The sequence below is a fragment of the Cavia porcellus genome, unplaced genomic scaffold (genome assembly GCF_034190915.1).
Source record: "Cavia porcellus strain 051 isolate PalLab524CR breed Dunkin Hartley unplaced genomic scaffold, mCavPor4.1 scaffold_15, whole genome shotgun sequence".
Lineage (NCBI taxonomy): Eukaryota > Metazoa > Chordata > Mammalia > Rodentia > Caviidae > Cavia > Cavia porcellus.
The window spans coordinates 27,043,682-27,063,244 of NW_026947498.1; the positions used below are offsets into that span (position 1 = coordinate 27,043,682).

The 19,563-nt window shown below is 34.0% G+C and overlaps 1 protein-coding gene across 6 annotated transcripts in view; it reads right to left on the minus strand.

The window, feature by feature from the left end:
- The window catches only part of Robo1 (roundabout guidance receptor 1), a 1,010,950-nt gene that overhangs the window by 722,907 nt on the left and 268,480 nt on the right, over window positions 1–19,563 (minus strand). Inside the window, exon 1 of one of the 6 annotated variants that reach the window (XM_063224750.1) lies at window positions 8,736–8,966. The exons of 1 other annotated variant lie outside the window; for it this stretch is intronic. In XM_063224750.1, the coding sequence (XP_063080820.1) occupies window positions 8,736–8,844 (109 nt within the window). In that variant the 5' untranslated portion in view covers window positions 8,845–8,966. Of the gene's footprint in view, window positions 1–8,735; window positions 8,967–19,563 lie in introns of those variants that run through there. 4 more of the 6 variants (XM_063224748.1, XM_063224753.1, XM_063224751.1 and 1 more) reach the window with 4 other exon arrangements.

Consider the following 19,563-nt stretch of genomic DNA (forward strand, 5'->3'; position numbering starts at 1 on the left):
TTGGTAAACACTACAGGTAAGCATATGCAATAAATTGCAAAAAAAGAATACCTATTTAATGGCACAAATCACTGGGAAAATACTAAATGGTAATAATCACTACACCAATAATAAATTGTGTAGCTATCTCAAAGATTTATGCTTCCAATGATTTTGAAAGGTATTAGATGAAAGGATTTTGCCCTGGATGGGAGGCTGCAGTGGAGGGAGGCTGGGAGGCAGAACCAAGGGCTGTATCTTGAGGTCACATTTCCTGATCCTAGGCAATTTACCTGTAGCACAAAATGAATCCCAATGGGGTACCTGTGCATCAGTAATGCCCCTTAGGCACCACTCCAAAACTAAGCTACCCCCCTACAACACGTGTCAGGCAGAGAGAATGCCAGACCTCGGAGGTCATGGAGTCTCTCTCTGCATTCTTAAAATAAAGGCCACTTTTATTTCATATTTCTTATCTTTTCAGCCACACCCAAAATTGCATCATTAGGAACTTATTAATGGCAGGGGTTTGGATTGTCCATCATTTTACTCTAAATTATGTATTATTTTACAGGTAAATGATTTTGATGGTTATTTTCTTGAAGGCATAATTTATACTAGAAATATCCTTTGCAGTGAGTGAAGCTCTCAGCCTTATTTCTCATCGACCTTGTTGGGATGACCTATACCACTAAGTGCTCAGGGTTAACAAACTGCCAAAATGTCTTCCAATTACATTTCACTTTCCTTCAATCCATCTCTCAATTTTACCATTTGACTTCATAAAAGAACTCTTACCGCTTCTCTATTTCTATTTCTTTCAGAAGAGGAAAATATAATAAGTTTAGAAATTTTAATGCTAATAACTTCCTGGATTCTTCCCTTCATGCAAAAAATAGAGACAAATCAAGACTATGCAACATTAGGTCTTTCTTTGAATTATTTTATATTAATTAAAAAACAACAAGCAGTCATATAGTGAGGTGTGAAAATCTTAATGATGAGGGTGTTAAACAGTCAAAGAAAAAAGTTGTGGCTAACTGGTGTGAATTTTGGCTAAATTACAGCAGTTACACATTCATCACCATGTTTCTGTAGGCACACTGTTTCCTTAACCACACTGTCCAGAACTAAGTTCTAGCACATAGCTTAATGCTTTTGTAACCTAGGAACAAGATTTAAGTGACAACAGTAGTTCCGAGGTAGGACCAAAACCATAAATTGTGAATCTCTTTTCCAAAATAAGTTCTCCACAAATGTTACCTTTTTAGATATATTATTATTCTCTTTGAAAAATATTTTTAGCTCAAATCTGTAATTTTATGATTAAGATTAACTTGAAAATCATATTTACTTGACATGAATACACTATGCAGTCAACTTTTTTGGATCATATCTCTACCATAATCAAATAAAATAAAACATGAAAGCAAAATTAATTATGGAAGTTCTCTTTCAGTTTCTTTCAATTTATTAATAATTTGACTCAAAAGTTATATTTGAAAGTTTTATGAAGCCAATAACTGAAACATCACTATGGAATAATTTGGGATAATTTATCTGCAGCAAAACCTGAAAACATTCTGGAGTTTAAAAATTAAAGTTATAGATATTTATGTTTGTTCTGCTAGACTGTGCAGTTCTTCATACCAGCACACACATAATTTCTATCATTTTTTCAAAATGTAATTAAAATTGTTATTGTTTTTTGTTTGAAATCATGTGTCTGCAAAGTATTAACCTTTCAGTGTTGAAGATTTGAGAATGGATTACCTGGGAAATTGTTTTTCTATTCATATGTGTGACAGCTGAGTTCAGCTGTTTTTTTAAGTATCTCTGCAACAGCTGAGCACTTTCTCCTGGTCCCAGATTTGAATCTAAGGGAACTTGAAGCAACAAAGTAACACAGGAATGCATGTGATCAAGGATTCACCTCATCTGCTACAGCTTGAAATTATTGACCTTTGTGGCATTGTTGCCTGTGAAGTCACCTTCTGTAACTTGTATCCTTTCTACATATGCGTGTACACATTAACACAACTATATCCACCACAAGTGGAATATGAGGGACCCAATGCAAAAGAAAACATGAAATAGGAAAGCTCCTATTTGAAACTGGAATTGAAGATAACTAACTGTAAAGTCCTGTGTATCACCTGTTTTCAGCACTCATCCTCAGATAATCTGGAAAAATGGAATAAAACAAAGTCTCTTATTTATTGGCAAAAAAGTAAAATGATTTACTGTCAGTTAGTCAAGGGAGCTCATCTTCTACCTTCAGTTGAAAATACTTTTATTAAAGAATCTAGTATTAACCAAATGAGAAAGGACACAAGATTAGAATAACATTGTATTTAAGACCAACGTTGCCGAAATGACAACTCTGTGCTCTGTACAGCGTACATGTATGATGCCCATTTAATGAAACTACAGAATAATTAAATCACTGCTCTTTAAATATTCAAAGTTTTCAGCTAAAATATGCCTAAATTTATAGAAATAGAATAGTTAAATTTTATTTTATTTCAGCTATTTCCTTGCTATAGCCATTAAAATGTCTTTCTGAACCTAACTTGTAATAATAAACAATAGTTTATTCTAGTATTCCTCATCATAAATCAAATTCATTGTCCATTGAAATTATAGTTTATTTCAACTTTATAACTTCCAAGGAATTAGTGATAATATTTTTTTCAGAAAGCCTTATCACAAATTATTTGACCACGAAATATCATATTTTTTCCAGAAAATGCACACATCTACATACCAACATTCTGAAATGTTGAGGAAGGAGGATCATAAGTTTGAGCCTAGTCCTGGCAAGTCAGTGACTTAAGCAAGACTTTATCTCAAGCCAACAAACAACTTGCACTGTAACTTGGTGTGAAGGCCGTAGGTTTAATCCCCTGAATGGGGAAGAGAAGACTGAAAAAGGAAATACACTGGAGTTTCCTGAATTTCACTGTTGATATGTTGCATATTTTAAAAGTAGAATTACATAAATTAATCAGCTCTGGCTTTATTTCTTTCATTTACGCAATGGAGACAAATTACTCTTCTACTACAGGTTGCAGATCAGCTGATTACAGAAAGGAAGATACACTCTCCAAGGCGAGTGGATGTGGGTTAAGACACCAGCTTCTTTTTAATCTTAAAGGATGGACATGATGCTCTGGATGATTGGGCCCAGCTACTCCATGGCTGCTCCATGGCAAATCCTATCAGTGTCTCCTGTTTCTCAGGTGTTTGTATTGCTCTCTAGGCATCAGGCTACTTTCAAAGTATCGAATTTTAGTATTTACCTGAAGGAAACTGGCTACTTTTATTTCACTGTACCATAAATCTGTTGATATCTGATATCAGGCTCATTATCTGATTATATTTGCAACCATATATTCTTGCTGGATGAAAAAGGAGCCCATAATAGCAAAGCCATTTATTTGTAACTGCTCATTGTACATTAAGTATTATGTCTTCCTAAGCAGTATTTTTAAAACTTCACAAAGTTTAGCTGCAAAGACAGAGAAAAAGCATGAAGAGTGACAGATTACTTTCAATTAAAAAAGAAAATTATAAGCCCATTTAAATGGCTTGAGGAGTTTCAAAAATGGTGTCCAGAAGGTAAAACTGTTTTGTAAGTAGTACGCTTTTTGGAATTTATGTAAATTAGGATATTATTATTGAAAGAGCAGAGATGAAGCATCAAATAAAAGGAAAACAATGGTAATTAAGTTTTCTAAAGCTTTGCAAATTTATTATAAATGACCTGCGGGCACTTGTGGAGGTCACCCCCTGAATAATTCTAGTATTTCAAAAGTTTCTGCAAGTAACACTTGACCTGTAGCCAGTGACAGAAGAAGGGCAGCAGGTGGTTAAAGGAACCATAGAGAGCTCATTCCAGACAGTGTGATGAAATTCTGGAAAGAAAATAGCAAATGAGAAATGCACAGGGGCATATTTACAGAGCGATGCTGTGTCCCCCTCAAGGATAGATGGCTTGGTAACATTAAAGGAAGTGTGTGTTCAGTGGCATGTAATTGTAGATGTTATACATAAATGGGACAGTTGAAACAGGATCTTTCAACCATTGGAGGTTGTTTTTAGAAAGACATTTGCAAAATTAAGGGCCAAAAAGTGCAAATTTAAAGACAAGGATAAAGTTAATATTTAGAATATTTACATGAAGGATCTGGGCATTTCCTGAGTAAATTAAATTTATAAAGAGTTCTACTTATTTACACTTAATGCCTTTTCTTTAGCATATGATTTCATAATTTCATTTGCAAATTTGATAAGAAGGTAGAAACATGCAATTACGAAGACATTTCCTATAATCTGAATGGAGAAGTCTATTCAGATGATTACATACTTCATGTAACGCTTCTAAGTAGCAATAAATGGACTATAGATATAAAGTTTGGGCCTTACATTCAAGAAAATGCTATTTTAAGAAGCTTTATTTCCTAATAATATCATGATATTATGCCCATACAAACTTGGGGAAAAGAACAAAGGGTACAAATTAATGATACCTACTGTGTTTCTTTCTGGTCCCATGGATATGAATGGACATATCTCCTTAGGGAAATTCCCTCAAGTCATTATTGTATACTTTATTTCACTCACATAGTAATTGTCTCATACTCCCTAACTTAGATCTATTGTCTAGCTGATATTTTAGTAGGTCTTACCATTTTCCCTAGTAGATTTTGCTCCTGGACTAGTAGTAGAAATATTAACATATATTAATATTTCATATGTCTTCATTCATATTTTGTGAAGTAATAAGGTATTTATTATGTTTGATTTATTATTATTCAATCTGAAGATTAAGATACAGGTACACATATTTTTATAAACCAAAATGAAAATATAAAATGGTTTCATTTGTCTCTTTTAAATATATTTTAGTTGTCTTGACATTTTGTGGGTGCAGTTCTGCAATTAGACTTTTTTTCCTCCTTTTTTTTTTACAAGGTTGTTGGTATTTTAACTTAAAGATTCTGATCAATATATATGCCATTCTATGTTTCATTCATTCACTTAATGAGATATCTGCTTTAAAGAAAATTGGTTTTGCCTTTTAAAAATTGGATAAACCTCACAAAGTACTTAAAAACTAAGTACTAGAGATTACACATAATTTCAATACTGAATAAAAATACATCTAAATTTGAAACAAGCTTTCTTAACTGAATTTTTCTTTCTATATTATTCAATACATAAATATTAATTGAATAACTATTATCTAATATGCATTTTATTAGTGAGAGAGATAAAAATGATAGAGAAGATAAATATTTTGGCTACATGGAGTTTATATTCCACTGGTGAAGAAATAAACACATAAATAGAGAAATGTTATAAAGTTTAGGGTTGATGATTGCTATAAAATAGAATTGGACTGAGAGATAAGTTAGATTATTTGAGAATAATTTTATGATTTCTGAGATTTGAACCCTATTGCATATAAATCAGAACACTTTGTATTTCTCCACCAAATGGTGAATTTTGAACATTTTCTCATGTCTTTATTTTTAAAATCCACTTTTAATATTTAAGATGATAAAACTTTATAGAATATACCATATTTATTGGCTTCTTTCTGTAATTTTCTCTGTATACTTTCTTGTTTGCTATGACTAATGCTTTGAACTTTCTGTGGTAAGTTGATTTTCTATAATTTGTACAGTCCAAGAAAATTTACTTAAATAATACACTAATTCATATTTTCTTATTTGGCTAGTATTTTGGACTAGTTCTGTCATTCAAACAAATTTTCCACAAATTTCTATGACATGCAAGGAACTTACTTGATGGTGTAAATAAAGCAATCTTCTCTTTGACTTCACAATGTCAAGAAACAATCCAAATCACAAATAGATGCAAATTGGCCAAATATGACAATAAATTATAACTGCTAGTCACCGAAAACATATATAACAATGAAAAATGTAAGTGTACTAGAGCCTGTCAAATACAGAAATGCAAGCTATTTTGAAGTACGGAAATGTCTTTATTCATTTATTGGCTTTTTTAACATTTCAGAAGTCCATACATAGAATACAAAAAAAAAAACTGGAAAATTTTGGATATATGTAACACAAAATATAAATATCACTAAACATTTAGATCTACATCAAGAGCTAGGCTTATAACTTTTTGAAAATTAAGTATTCTTACTGAGATGTTTTACCTTGACATTTGTAACTGTTATATTAAAAACTGATATAACTATCAATATGCTTGGAAACTGAATATGCATCAAAATTTATAAGTTTCCCCTCAAAATATGTGCTAAATTGAATTTAAGCTTTCCATCACAACTTGGTTATTGTTGAGTAAACTATGCTGTGTCTAGAGAACTTGTTGGGACATTCTCGGTAAACTGCCCCAGTTCTCTTCCCTAAACATGAGAACTTTACATGGGAGAGTGTTTTGATTACTCATTGTTGTTTCTGAGTGGGTTATTTGAATGGGCATATGTTTCTGTATTATTTCTTACCATGTTGTTTTTGCACATTGGAGACCACCAAAGTTGGCCTAACAGAGGATATTTTACACTTCAGTTACCTTTTGGGGACTCAACAACTTAAAATCACAGAAATTTATTTTTACATTAAGAAAAACTTGTTAATCATGCCTTCTTATTTTTCCTTAATTTTTTTTCCCCCAAACATCATTTCCTTTAAAATACTTTTGCTAAACTTTGGAAATTCCCAAATACATTGCATGCAGCTTCCTAGAGATGCTCATTTATGTTTAAATGAAACATTTTTAGGAGTTCCTTCCTCTAAGTGATATTCAAAATACCTGAAACTCATTAATTTGAGCTTATTTCCAAGACTCAGCGAGGAACAGGTGCATGAGTTTCCCACAGTTGTACTGCTCTTTGAGAGAAACTTTGTATACAGAAAGAACACTGAATTAAAAGTCTACATACTTTGTTATAGGGCTGTATCTAAACACAGTTAACTGGTGAATGCTTCTGAGTAAGTCATTTACTACTTTGATGAGTCTCTGTAAGTGGCAATGGCCCTTGTTAATATAGAATTGCCTACTGAAACAACTGATATTACTATATCAATTATGTATAATCGATTGCTAGTCATATGATTGATACAACTATAAACACTATGACTAGATAAATAAAAATTATAACAATTATTCAAGTTTACAGGTATTAGATTTAGGTTTAAGGTTTGGCATTATTCTGATGAATGATGTGTATATATATATATATATATATATATATATATATACATATTTTTTTTTTTTTTTCAGTACGAGGGTTTGAACTCATGACCTCACGCCTGCCAGGCAAGTGCTTGTGTCCCTGAGCTAAGTTCCTGGCCAAATCTTAGATTTTGGAGAAGAATAAATTCTTATTGTTGAGCAGATTTGAACTTCACAGTGTAAACCGACATAAACTAAATAGGTTGAGAAAGATAAGAGAAATCATTTGTTATTGCTTAAGTTGTAGACAATAATATATCTTTACTGAATGATGACAAAAAGTATGGCAGATTAAAGAAAAAAACATTAAAAAGAGAGATTAAATAATTTGGTACTCAGAAATCAGGAGGAGACGGTGAAGTCTGCAAGGGTCCTAGCTTACCCTGCTGGCAGGCCCACTGATCTATCCATCTGAGCCTTCCACTTTTCACATCAGCAACACAGACCACAAGATGACCAAAGCATGACTGAAATACGAGTCATAAACTTAATAGATTCAAGTTTATTGTGAGTTTCCTGGAAGAAGTTTCAGTCAAATAATTTTATTGGCATGCATCTTCTGGATAGTCAGCAACATTTCAAAGAAGCATTTCCTTCCTCTAAACCAAAGCCAGGTTTCCTTTTTATATCTGCTCTCTATCACTTTATTTTTTCAAGGTAGATACATAGAAGGAAACCTCCAAAATTCTAGTTCTAAATTTGGAGAAGATAAATATATCTTCTCTAAGCCTTACACACACACACACACACACACACACACACACACACACACACACACATATTTTTCACCTATGATGTCCTACTGGATGATAAAAACAGGAGAAAGGACAGTGGCCATTTGGACCAGTTTGTTCAGAGGCAGATAAATGTCCAGTTCATTTTGTTTTTCTGTACCACTAAAAACAGACTCAGTCTTAAAGATTCAATTGATTTAATTACTATACTTCTTAAATACACAAACACAGTTCACAGTCAAATGGTGAATGGTGTATTTCCATAGAGACAGAAAAATAAATAACTCTGTAGAAGACAGTGTTCATCAGCCCATAATTATAAAGCATCAGCTATTAAATTACTCAAGTCATAGTTCCTAAAATTGATAATTTGATATTTTACTTGATACTCTCAAAACAAAGTGGTTAGATATGACGATTTCAATACCCACAACTAGCTGCAACATAGTTTAACTTTAGGTAGAAAAGGAAATGTTAAATTGTATATATGATCTAAGGACCTTTCTGCCCAAAGTCTTCCCAAGTCCCAGGAACTTTAAGAGTTAACTAGAAAAACAGATCAGAACTCTTGTGGTGAAATCCAGAACAATATTACAGATGTGTGGCATTTACTGAAGTGGACCCCATTTATTCCGAATGCATATTTAGTGTGTAAAATTATTTTTACATCCTAATACAATCTCCAGGAAACGCTGGGAAATGCAAAGCTAAGCATAACGGATGCACTCCTAAACAGAAAGAAAGAGAGAAAGAAATGCACCAAGAGTAAAAATCCTGGTTACTCACGATTCTTTTCACCTCTCCACCTTGACCCAGCTTTCGCTCTGCCCGAGACACTCACAGGAGAAATTATCTCTGCCATTGCGAGCAGCAGCATCAGTAACAGCACAGCCATGCCAGGTAAAAATAACCTCAATGGAGCGTCCTGTCAGATGAACCTGAAGGCTCTTACAGTGAACAGAAATCTGGAGCAAGTCCTGTCATTTTATTCAGCAGAAGTGCAAAGATGCTGTTTTTTCTAATAAACGTTATAAAAGCAGGTATGTTCTCATCAGGTTTTCCATTTGAATTATTCAGGAAATGTTCAAAAACGAGAAGGGATGTAACTCTCGTCTATACATGGAGCACAAATGTCAGGATGAAGCTGACAGTATTCTTGGTCTTCCTGCAGCTACCGGTTTCTAACCTGCTCCTGCCATCTCTCACTTCTAATGTTTGTCAACATTTTTCATAACATTCTAAGGAAAAGCTGAGATTTCTGCGTTTTCCCACCTACCCATTCTGTGCCACAGATCATAGTACTTGACGAATCTGAATGTTTAATTTTGGCACTGCAAACACACCTCATTTCAAACAGAGGTGGTTGTTAAGGAAAAAAGAAAAAAAGAAAACCTCACTTTTCACAAAGCTCTTATGGCTTGGAGAAGAGATTAGATGTATAAATATCTTCTGCTAAGACATGATAAAAATACCTCTGAAAAAGGGAGTGGTAAATAATCATCTTTGCTACTCAACTTGTTCTGTGCAATTTCTGTATTCAGAGGATAATGTGGATAGTCTGCCAAAAATATCTCAAATCTATGAAGCAGGCACTGTCATGTATACTGCACATTCTGGGATCATCTGCAACGCATTCTAAACACTCGTTTGCTTTGTAAATACATGTTGGTATATTCCAAAGCTTCCACTTTCTATACAATGATCTCTATCACTTCCGAAGCTGAGCCAACTTTTTAGCAAATCAGACATCTCTATGTTGCAGTTAGGCTCTGCTTTTCAGGGGCAAATGGAAATATTGTCTTGATCATTTTCAAACTATACTGTAATGACAAAGAAGCTTGCCCTCACTTCGGGACAAATTTATTTATTTTTAATAATGAAATGATTTCATGTTTAAAGGACATTATAAAAAAACATAATTCGTGTCTTTTAACAAGCACATAAAGCTGTTTTCAGAACTGCCAAACACTTAGTAATGTTCTACAAGCTGACCTACTTCTGCACTGTATAGTTCACGCAGCTGCCAAAGTATATTTTGAAAACACATACCTGATAATGTGCTACATATTGTTGGTCCCTGTTCTGTAGCAGATGGGGGATGTCTGCAGCAGGAAAGTGCGTAGTACAAACGGGCGAAATAGGCTGGGGGTACGGCGAGGGGGAGGTGGGGATTGTGGCCATGTGCAGATATGTGCCATGGCAGTCACTGTTCAGCCTCCATTGGATGCTGACTGTGAGTCTCAGACTTAGGCTTCCCAGATGCTTTCATCATTCTAGAGCAACTAAAAGTTCTGTTTATGATCAAGAATCTCTTAAATTTTAAAGCAAACAAAGCAAAACTCTGAACTTTTTTTTTTTTTGTCTTTTTCCTTTTTATCAGTACTGGGGATCGAACTCATGACTGCCTGCTTGCAAGGCAGGTGCTTATGCCGCTGAGCTAAATCCCCAGCCCCCAAAACTCTGAACTTCTTAACGAGGCATATCTGGTACAGTATTCTAAATGTTCCAACTTTAATGTTCAGGCACTTTAATTAGAATATATGTTTAAAATTTCAGTATCAGATATTTTATTAATATCAAATATTCATGAAATAAACTTCACAAGTAATATGTATGCATATGTAATGTGTGCATGTTTATATAGATAAAAACTTTTACCTGTATTTTGATATATGCAGTGAAAATTCATGTACAATTCCATGGAATCAAAGAGGAAATTTCAAACTAACTGAGAATACCTAGGAAGATTTACTTTTTTTCTTATTCTTGCCATGAACCATAGAATTTAGTCATACCAGGAAAATCCTCCTTGCTAAAACAGCTTGAATTTCCACACTGACAGGTCTTTTTATGTATTAACTTTCTGTTTGAAACAATTTTTTTCTCACCACTGCTTGCATAACCCTATTAATTCTTAATGGCTCACCAAAATTTTATCTTCTCAGACTTTCCTAGGAAAAACTGTCCATTTCTTTTGTACCATTGATTCACCTGGAGGAAGAGATATTAGAACACTTAAAGTTTAGAGGTGTGTGTGTGTGTTTTCAGTGCTAGTTATATAGCTAATTTGGGGGCAAACTGAATTACACTTTTTATTTTCAAATTCAACAATGATTACTTAGGAAAATTATCAAAATTTATTTTACTTAAAGATACATTTTACTATGTTGTGGATATTAACTTGAGATTTGTAAGTTTTAGAATTGAATATGACCCCTAAAAAGCCAAGATAATACTTTAATCCTCTGGACATGTGTTTGTTTATATGCTGTCATTTATTTTCATTGGATATTAAAATTGGAATACTTTAAAATAAATAGGAATCCTTAGTCACATTTATTTCCTTTCATATAAATACTTTCAAATGTAAAAATTACATCAAATTTAATAAGAATTAAGCATATTTGTCTGCAATCCTAATTGTTAAGAAAAGCAGCATCTGAGTCTCCTATAATCCATGTGACATAGTAAAGTCCCAAAGCTTATCTTCTATACTAACTTTTAGATTATGAATATCATGAGCTTATCAAGAAGGATCAATTATTAATGCAAGGTAGATCTAGGAACATCACTTGAAACCTGTCATTCCAGTCTTCAAGCTACTAACATAAATGTACTGGAAAATATCAACAGATGGACTCAGTCTGCTCTAAATTTATGAAGTGGTACAAAACTAGTCACATGGTGGGTGGCCACATCCTAAACTGCACGTGTCCAGATCTATTTCCACTTAAAACATTAATTAGGTACAGTGCACTTCTGTATCTTGTCTTTCCTTATGTTTCAAGTCTGTGGATGCGTATGTTGGCTGAGCCCAGGGATTTGAGCCATCTCCTTTTTCCTGAGTGAAACTGGTTGGTACCCGCATGCCCAATGAACAAATGCATCCTGACTCATGGAAGATAATAACGGTGATTAAAAATGGCCTGTCATTCAGTCACTCAGTAAATGAGCACCCACATGTCAAGTCGATCAATAGATGCTGTTCCTGTCTTCATGGAGCTGGTGGTCTATTAAGTAGAAATGGATACCATACGCTGAAATCACATCATCAGTGTGTAGATTTAAATTAAATCTTCAATGATGTGTAAAGGAAAGTTTCAAAATGATTATGAAAAGAGAACTTTAACAGTTCTTTGAGGAATTGGTGCTTTACTCAGAGATAGGATAAAAGGATATTCACAATGACAGAGAGAAAGATAAATACAACAAATAAGAAAAAATGAACAAATTCAAAACACATTCTGCTGGCAGGATCAGCAAGATTCTAGTGAACTACATGAAGAAAAAAGTTCCATGTTTGTGACTGGGTTTCAAATGATCTTCTGTCTAGAAGATCTAGATAGAAACAACTAGAGATATGGGGATCTTGTATGAAGAGAAAAACATGTGTTCCTTTCTTAAAAAAAAAAAAAAAGATCCTTTCTGGTAGGTCAGTATCCCTTCAAATGACATAAGAAAGGAATAACGAAGTTTTGTAATAAGGGGGAAAATTTATATTAACCCCCCAAAATAAACCTCGATTCTAGTGAGATGCAGCCTATTTGTCGACAGCATATAAAAAGTGTTAATTCTCATATAAGCTACACTTGAATAAAATAACTCTACAGTAGTTCTGATAGTTGAATTAAGTGAGGCTATAAGAACAATCATATGCTAAATGTATTTGAAGATTGAGCGTTGCAACGATAAGAAGAAGTAAAGACTCATAGTCTAGGTAAGAAACGATAAATGGTTTAGCATTCCTGCAGTAGTGAGAGCCTAAGGGACAGATGAAAACAGTGAATTTGATTAGACTTAATGCTACTTTATTTGGAAAACATGAACTCATTTCTTCAATTATAGGTCTTACAGATCATTCTCATATAAGAATTATGGTAACTTCTAGAATCAAGGTCAAGATTAACATGTGTGCTAGCTCCATTCCATGAGTTGTAGAATAATGCATTCTTCTAAAACACATTATCTTGACTATGAATCAGATGAGAACTGATACAATTATTCTTATGGGACTTGGAAAATTGCTTGCAAAAATATTTTCTTTAAGAATCAGTACTCAAATCATTTTATAGGATTTAGGATGATTTTCCTCCTTTTCATTTAAAATGGACCCAACGAAGTTCAAATGTTTGAAAAATTTAAAAAGTTTAGAAATATAAAATATTTATATTGTAAAATGGCAGAGATGAGTGAATTTAGAATATTCCCAAAATTTTGTACTACTTTTTTTTTTTTTTTTTTTTTTTTTTAGGACTAGTCATGAATTTCCAACTCAGTCATTGTGGACTAGGGCACTATTGAGAATAAGTTGACAATGATGATGAGACTGAAAGACACTGTAAAAATTATTAGGATTTCCTCCTCTTTTTCACTTTCTCCTGCACACATTTATACCATGGCGTGAGCTGCTGACTTGTGATGCCTGGGAACATGTGGAGAGGCACACATAGCAAGGGTCTGAAATGTTAGCCCAATAGCTAGGTCCTGAGATCTACTTAGCAGCATGTGGGTGAGTACATGGCAGCTGATGACTCTAACTGTGCCGTACAGATTGTATGTCACATAAAATACCCAGAGCCAGAACTACTCATCCAAGTTGCTCCCAGATACATGGTCCTTTGAAATGGTGAGGTATTATTTTACAATACTAAACTTTAAGGGATAATTTACACATAAGAATAGTTCACTACTAAAACTTGGATCACTCCTACCCAGTCACTCTTTTCATCCCAAGTACTTAGAAAACTATGGTTTTGTTTCCATTTAACTGGTTGGTAAAGCCCATGACTGACCTCATAATCTCCCTCAAACAGATTATTATCTAATCTCCTTTACATGAGGCAAAGGTCTAAATGTTATTATCATGGCTGATAGACTTACATTCTAATCAATCTTATTTTTTTATGTCTGATCTGAAAAGTTGCAAGTTTTAAGAGAGGCATTTAGTTCTCAGTTCATGCAGTCCTTAACACATCCCAGTTTCCAGTCCAGCCAGATGGCCATACACATTTCACTTCCAGATTTGGTTTCAGAATGTACATTGCAAATAGGTTATTTAAAAAAGTGCTTCTGCTTTGTTTCAAAAAGTACCCTCTTGATAAAGAACATATCAGTTAGTTTTCTGGCACCATATCTGATACACTGGAGGATCTCCATGAATATCTGATATAAATAATCAATTGATATGACATTCATCTGGGGAGAATGTCCACATAGGGGGATCAAACCCTGCTGACGGTACTGTCTTCTTTTTTTGCCTTTTTTTCTTTAACTTCCTCCAGGAAGCTCTAGTCTATCTCTGGCGCCTGAGTTTTAGGTGATCATAAAAGCATTTCTCTCTATGACACATGAAAGAGGATTTTACACTTGTTAAAAGTTTTCTGCCCATTGTTTTTTTTTGGTATCAGATTCCAATAACTCATATTGTCAAACTATTTTAGAGCTGAACATAATTTTGCCAAAATAATTTTATTGTGTTGTTAATGGCACGATTAATGAGAATATCTTCAGCAATGATCATCTCCTGCACTTCCCATTATTAATTAGTGCAGATATTTATACATTGTTTCATTAGTTTTTATTTAGATGAGTGAATTAACAAGCCAAATAAGGCCAACTTTTAGGCAAATAAAATTAATACTATTTCTTAATTGAGCACCAATGTACATATAGTTTACTAGCTGGTCTGAAATTCATCCAGGATCTGTACAAGTGATGAGTGAATATACCCATAAGTGGGTAGATAGACAGATACTGTGTAGGTGCTAAACAGGTATTAGTCATAACCACACTTATTAATTCACAATCCTGCCAGCAAACAAGCGAACTTAAAAAAAAAAGAAGCAAAAATGGAAATAAATCAGGTTCTAAATACTTGAAAAAATAGTAAAAAACACAGCTTTGAAAATATATTAAATATCAAGATACGTGGAGAAGTTTTGATTTATGTAGAACTCAATATAATTTGGGAACAAATTATAATTAGTGTTTGATTATTCAGAAATAAAAAGATGAGAGGTGACCAAATGTGTGTGTACACATCTATGTCAAGCGAGCCTTGAAGAACCAGAGCAGACCACATTTGTAGGAAAAGGTACAGTGCCAGGAACATTAGCACCACAAATTATAAGACCCTGATGTGAGGAGTATGACTTCTGACAAAATTTGGGAAATATTAAATGTCCTGAACCAAATGGAGTGAGGACTGAATTAGGCAGACAAGATGATCCTGGTTCCCGTATTTGTTCAGCACCTCTTACACCCTCGGGCCATCCCAAGTGAGCAGCACAGTGGTCCCTCCTCCTGGTATCACAAAAACCATCACAAATGCCCTCTCAAGAGGGTAACAGGAAAGTTTTTCAAGCAAAATCTCCACTTCTTCTTGGTAACAATTTTTTTTCCCCCTGTATTTGTCAGTCTCCTGTTACGGGGACAAAAATATCTGATGCACAACTTTAATGAGGAGAGATTTGCTTTGGTTCATCATTGCAGCAGGTTCAATCCATGGTCAGGTAGTCACAAGGCAGAAAACTATGTCAGAAGAGGTACCCCATGGGAACCAGAAAGCAGGGGGACAGGGAAACAGCATTAGAACGGGAGGTCCAGAGACCAGAAACGGCCTCCAGGCTCACTTCTGTGACCTATTGAGAACCACCCAGATATATGCATTACTAGGCTTCCAGGGAGTCTCTCAAGCCAATCAAACTGAGACTCAACGTTAACCATCACAAGCGTACCACTAGGAAAGAAAAGTTAAATTCTTCTTTTCTCCCTTCCCTGCCCTCCTCAGTCTCTCCCTCTCCTTCCCACCTCTCTTACTGCTGGATCTAACCCAGTTACTGTAAGCATTACCTCTACCACTGGGCCACACACTAACCCCCAAGGGAAAAAAAATACAGTTTGACAATTCAAGAAACTAAAAGGTGGAAGTTTTAAACTTGCAACTGAATACTGTTCTCACGACTCCTTGGTATACTTTTTGCATACGGAGTTTTAGTTAATGTGAAAGCTTTGTTTGAGATTGTAAGCCTGTGGTTTAATTTACTAAACAAAGGTTTCATGAGACGTCTGGTGATGTCTGAGGCATTGATGATGAGGAATGGCTGTTCATCTTGAAACTTTCCTGAAAGATGCACATGCCAAAGAGACTGTAGGACATTATATGTAGGAGTGTTGTAAGCCATAATCAAGCCAAAAGTAAAGCACATCTGGCAGTGGGTTTTAACATTTCTGATTAATATTTTTCTGAATGTAATCATTATGTACTGCAACTATGTACTAATAACTGTAAAAATAAAGTTTTTTCATAAATAGTCATTTTCAAGAGGATTATCATCGAATATTAACTTTAGAAATCTGAACTTAACATTTTTCATATTAATATTAATAAAATATGATGTGTACTGTTACCATTACTACAAATTCTTATTCACATAATGTACTATGCTCCTTCTAACAAGTCATGGAAAAACATGATGGAATGTTCAAAATCATGAAGTCTTCTGTTAGTATATATATATAATATATTCATAATATCTATATATATATGATATTAAAAGCCACACACAACTTTGTATGACATGATTTATTTTAATTCATTTCATAAGTGCAACTATTTTCCTACCTTAGCAGCTGTTTCAGATTTCATGATATTTTTGCAGTTTTAGAACAGATCTAATTTTTATTACTGGCAATAAATTTTAAATTTATATGAAAATAATGATTAATCAATATTTATATAAAAGCAGAAGACATCATTCAATTTAAGTTTTCCGGTTCAGTGAAAGTAAACTAGAGAAACTTCAGTCCATATTAGAGCGATCTTTCTGTAATACATTCTCACCAATAAATACACTAAGTTGCACATAAAATTTAGTTTTTTATCAGCATCGTCAACCTTTGTGACACATGAGAACCTTCAGCGTCACTGTATAAGACCATGTATCAAACAGGAAGGATAGCGAGCTCCTCTGAAAGGCTTTTGAGACTGTCTGTAAAGATGACTGAAGCAGCTTTGATGACTCGACACCTTAATTTCTGTGTGATTTTGACAATTTTGCATTGTGAAGGGGACTGTGTCTCAGTACCACTTGAATTTACATTAGTCTCAAATCTCCATTTGATCAACAGGATGCAGCAAAAGTGGTGTGCCTAACTTTTGAAATTGGGCCTTACAAGAACTTAAAGTACCAGCGCTCAGTTGGAAGTCTGCCTAGAAGGTGCTGCAGAAGGAATCTGGTATTTCTGATGGGATGCTGAGGGCCACTGAGAGAAGACCCAACACACTGCTGCTGATAGTGCCAGCTGCAGAAATGAGGCCAGGGTTCCAGTGGACCTGCTGACCTGGCTGGAGCAGCAGGATGATTTCTTCAGGGGAGCTATTTCAACCAAATTCATACATGTGTATGTCTCTGTGCTTTTTCTTTTAAAAATTTTATTTTGGCCTCAGTTTTTTGTTCTGTAAAATGGGGATATAGGTAGTATTTGACTTGAAGATTGATAAAAATTTAAATGAGTGAATGCAAAAGAAAATAATCAGAAAGATTAAGTGGTTTGCAAAACAGTACATAGTTACAGAACTATTATCTGGGATTAGACATATGTGTTCAATCAGCTCACGTTTTTGCACCTACCTTGTGACTCACAGCTGAGCCTTAGTGCCAGTCTTTGTGGCCAATAAGGTCATGTAACACATTATAATGAAAATAATATGACATTGTAAGTTATATATAGAAATAATATTTTATTTCCCTAGTGTAACTGCATTAAGTGTTTGAATACAAGTGCATACAATGTGCCAGCCTCTCCCTTCCCGTCCAGCATCATCTTTCACAGTTTAAGGCAGGTTTCAGGCTTCCTAATTTCTGTTTACCCTCTGTGCGTGCTGGGTTCTCTGGCTGTGATGCCTCTGCCTCCCTCCAGAGGGCAGTAACAGCACTCGGTAGTAATTTTGACAGTTTTTTGAAAAAAGGGTCTGCCCTAATGTAACCTCTTGTATGAATAACCACTTCATCACACTTACTAGATTATTGAAACCTCTCTATTCCCATAGTCACTGTCAGGGCATTATTGCTAAAATGGCATGTGAGAGTTTTAAAGGTTTTTATTTCCATAAGCATTGAGCTGTAAGACTACAGAAGAAAGATTGTAATTATTTTTGTGTTCATGGACTTCAGTAAATTGGTGCTGGAGGTACACATTCCGCTGTCACAGTGCATGCCAGCTGGGTAACATGCTTCATTCTTCTCTCTGTGTCCTCATTCACCTCTTGACATTTTCCAGTGGAAATTGCTATTTTAGATACAAGAGGAGAATCTTGCTTTAGTGTACAAGTCTGGCTTTTAGAGACTGTCAGACTTGTGGTGATACTGACTTCATTATTATAACCTTGGACAGATCAAGAAAACTCTGTACTCAGTTTAGTATCATGACGTGCGAAAAATCATAGCCACGTTGCAGAATTCATACATGTGTATGTTTCTCAGTAAGTTAGAATATGAATAGCATCAATTATGTAAAGTGCATTGAATAGTCAGTGACTCAATATTTTGTAGAAATGCTTGTCATTAAAAAAAATTATAAATGAAACTCTGCAAAATCCTTTTTTTTTACTTTCATGTATTGATGACAGAACTCAGTTTTTATTCTAATGCCCTGCAAGTATTAATTTAATCTTTTAAATAATACACTCACTACAGGGCTAAGAATTTACAGGGAGTTACGATCAATCATGGTGTTATATGCTCTTAACTTGGAAGTAATAAGACTTACTTTTCCTATAAACAAAATTTAGGATAATTTACCATAAATATTAAAATAAATTTAATAAAATAAAACTTTCTAAAATAATATAATTATAAGACAGGTAAATCTCATAGAAAGATTGAAAAGAAAGTCAACAAAGTATTTCATATTTTGTTTTCCTAATGATTTTGTTATTTTTGTCATTATTCTTTGTTCTTGGATGAGTTATGTTTTTAAGAAACATAGCATATGATCTATTTAAATGTTAAAGTATTATAAATAAAATTTAAGGCATATATATTTTTGATGCATATGCATGCATTGGGATATATTTGTGTGCTTTTTTTATCTTATATTGTTAACTACTAAATGATAATATGGGTAGTTACAGTAAACAAAGGATATTGTATTCATTTATTAACATAGTGTTAATACAGGCATAGTATTTTGCTGCATCCCTCACCTGCTATTTACACCTTTTATTTGGGGACATTTTACAGTTTTCTTTACCTTTAAGAAAGCTTCTTTCACAGTAACATTGTCAATATTCAGTTGTCTTGCATTGTAGCACATTTGTTCGCTGCAAGTCAGTAGGGTGTCTTTCTAAAGGTACAAAACTTCTCATGTGGAGAAAAAGCAATATACTTCACATATTTTGTGTTTCAAGCTACATAAAAAGATAAATGAATACTGGCAGATGAGAAATAGTTATGTGCTGAAACTGCTAAACATTGTAAGATGCTTTTATCTCTTAAATGTTGAAACACTTTGAAAACAAATACTATAGATAAAAGTTTATCCACAGTATTTGTGTCTTATTTTAAGAACCCCAAATAAAAAAAGACAACGTCGATGTTCAAAGCAAAAGCAT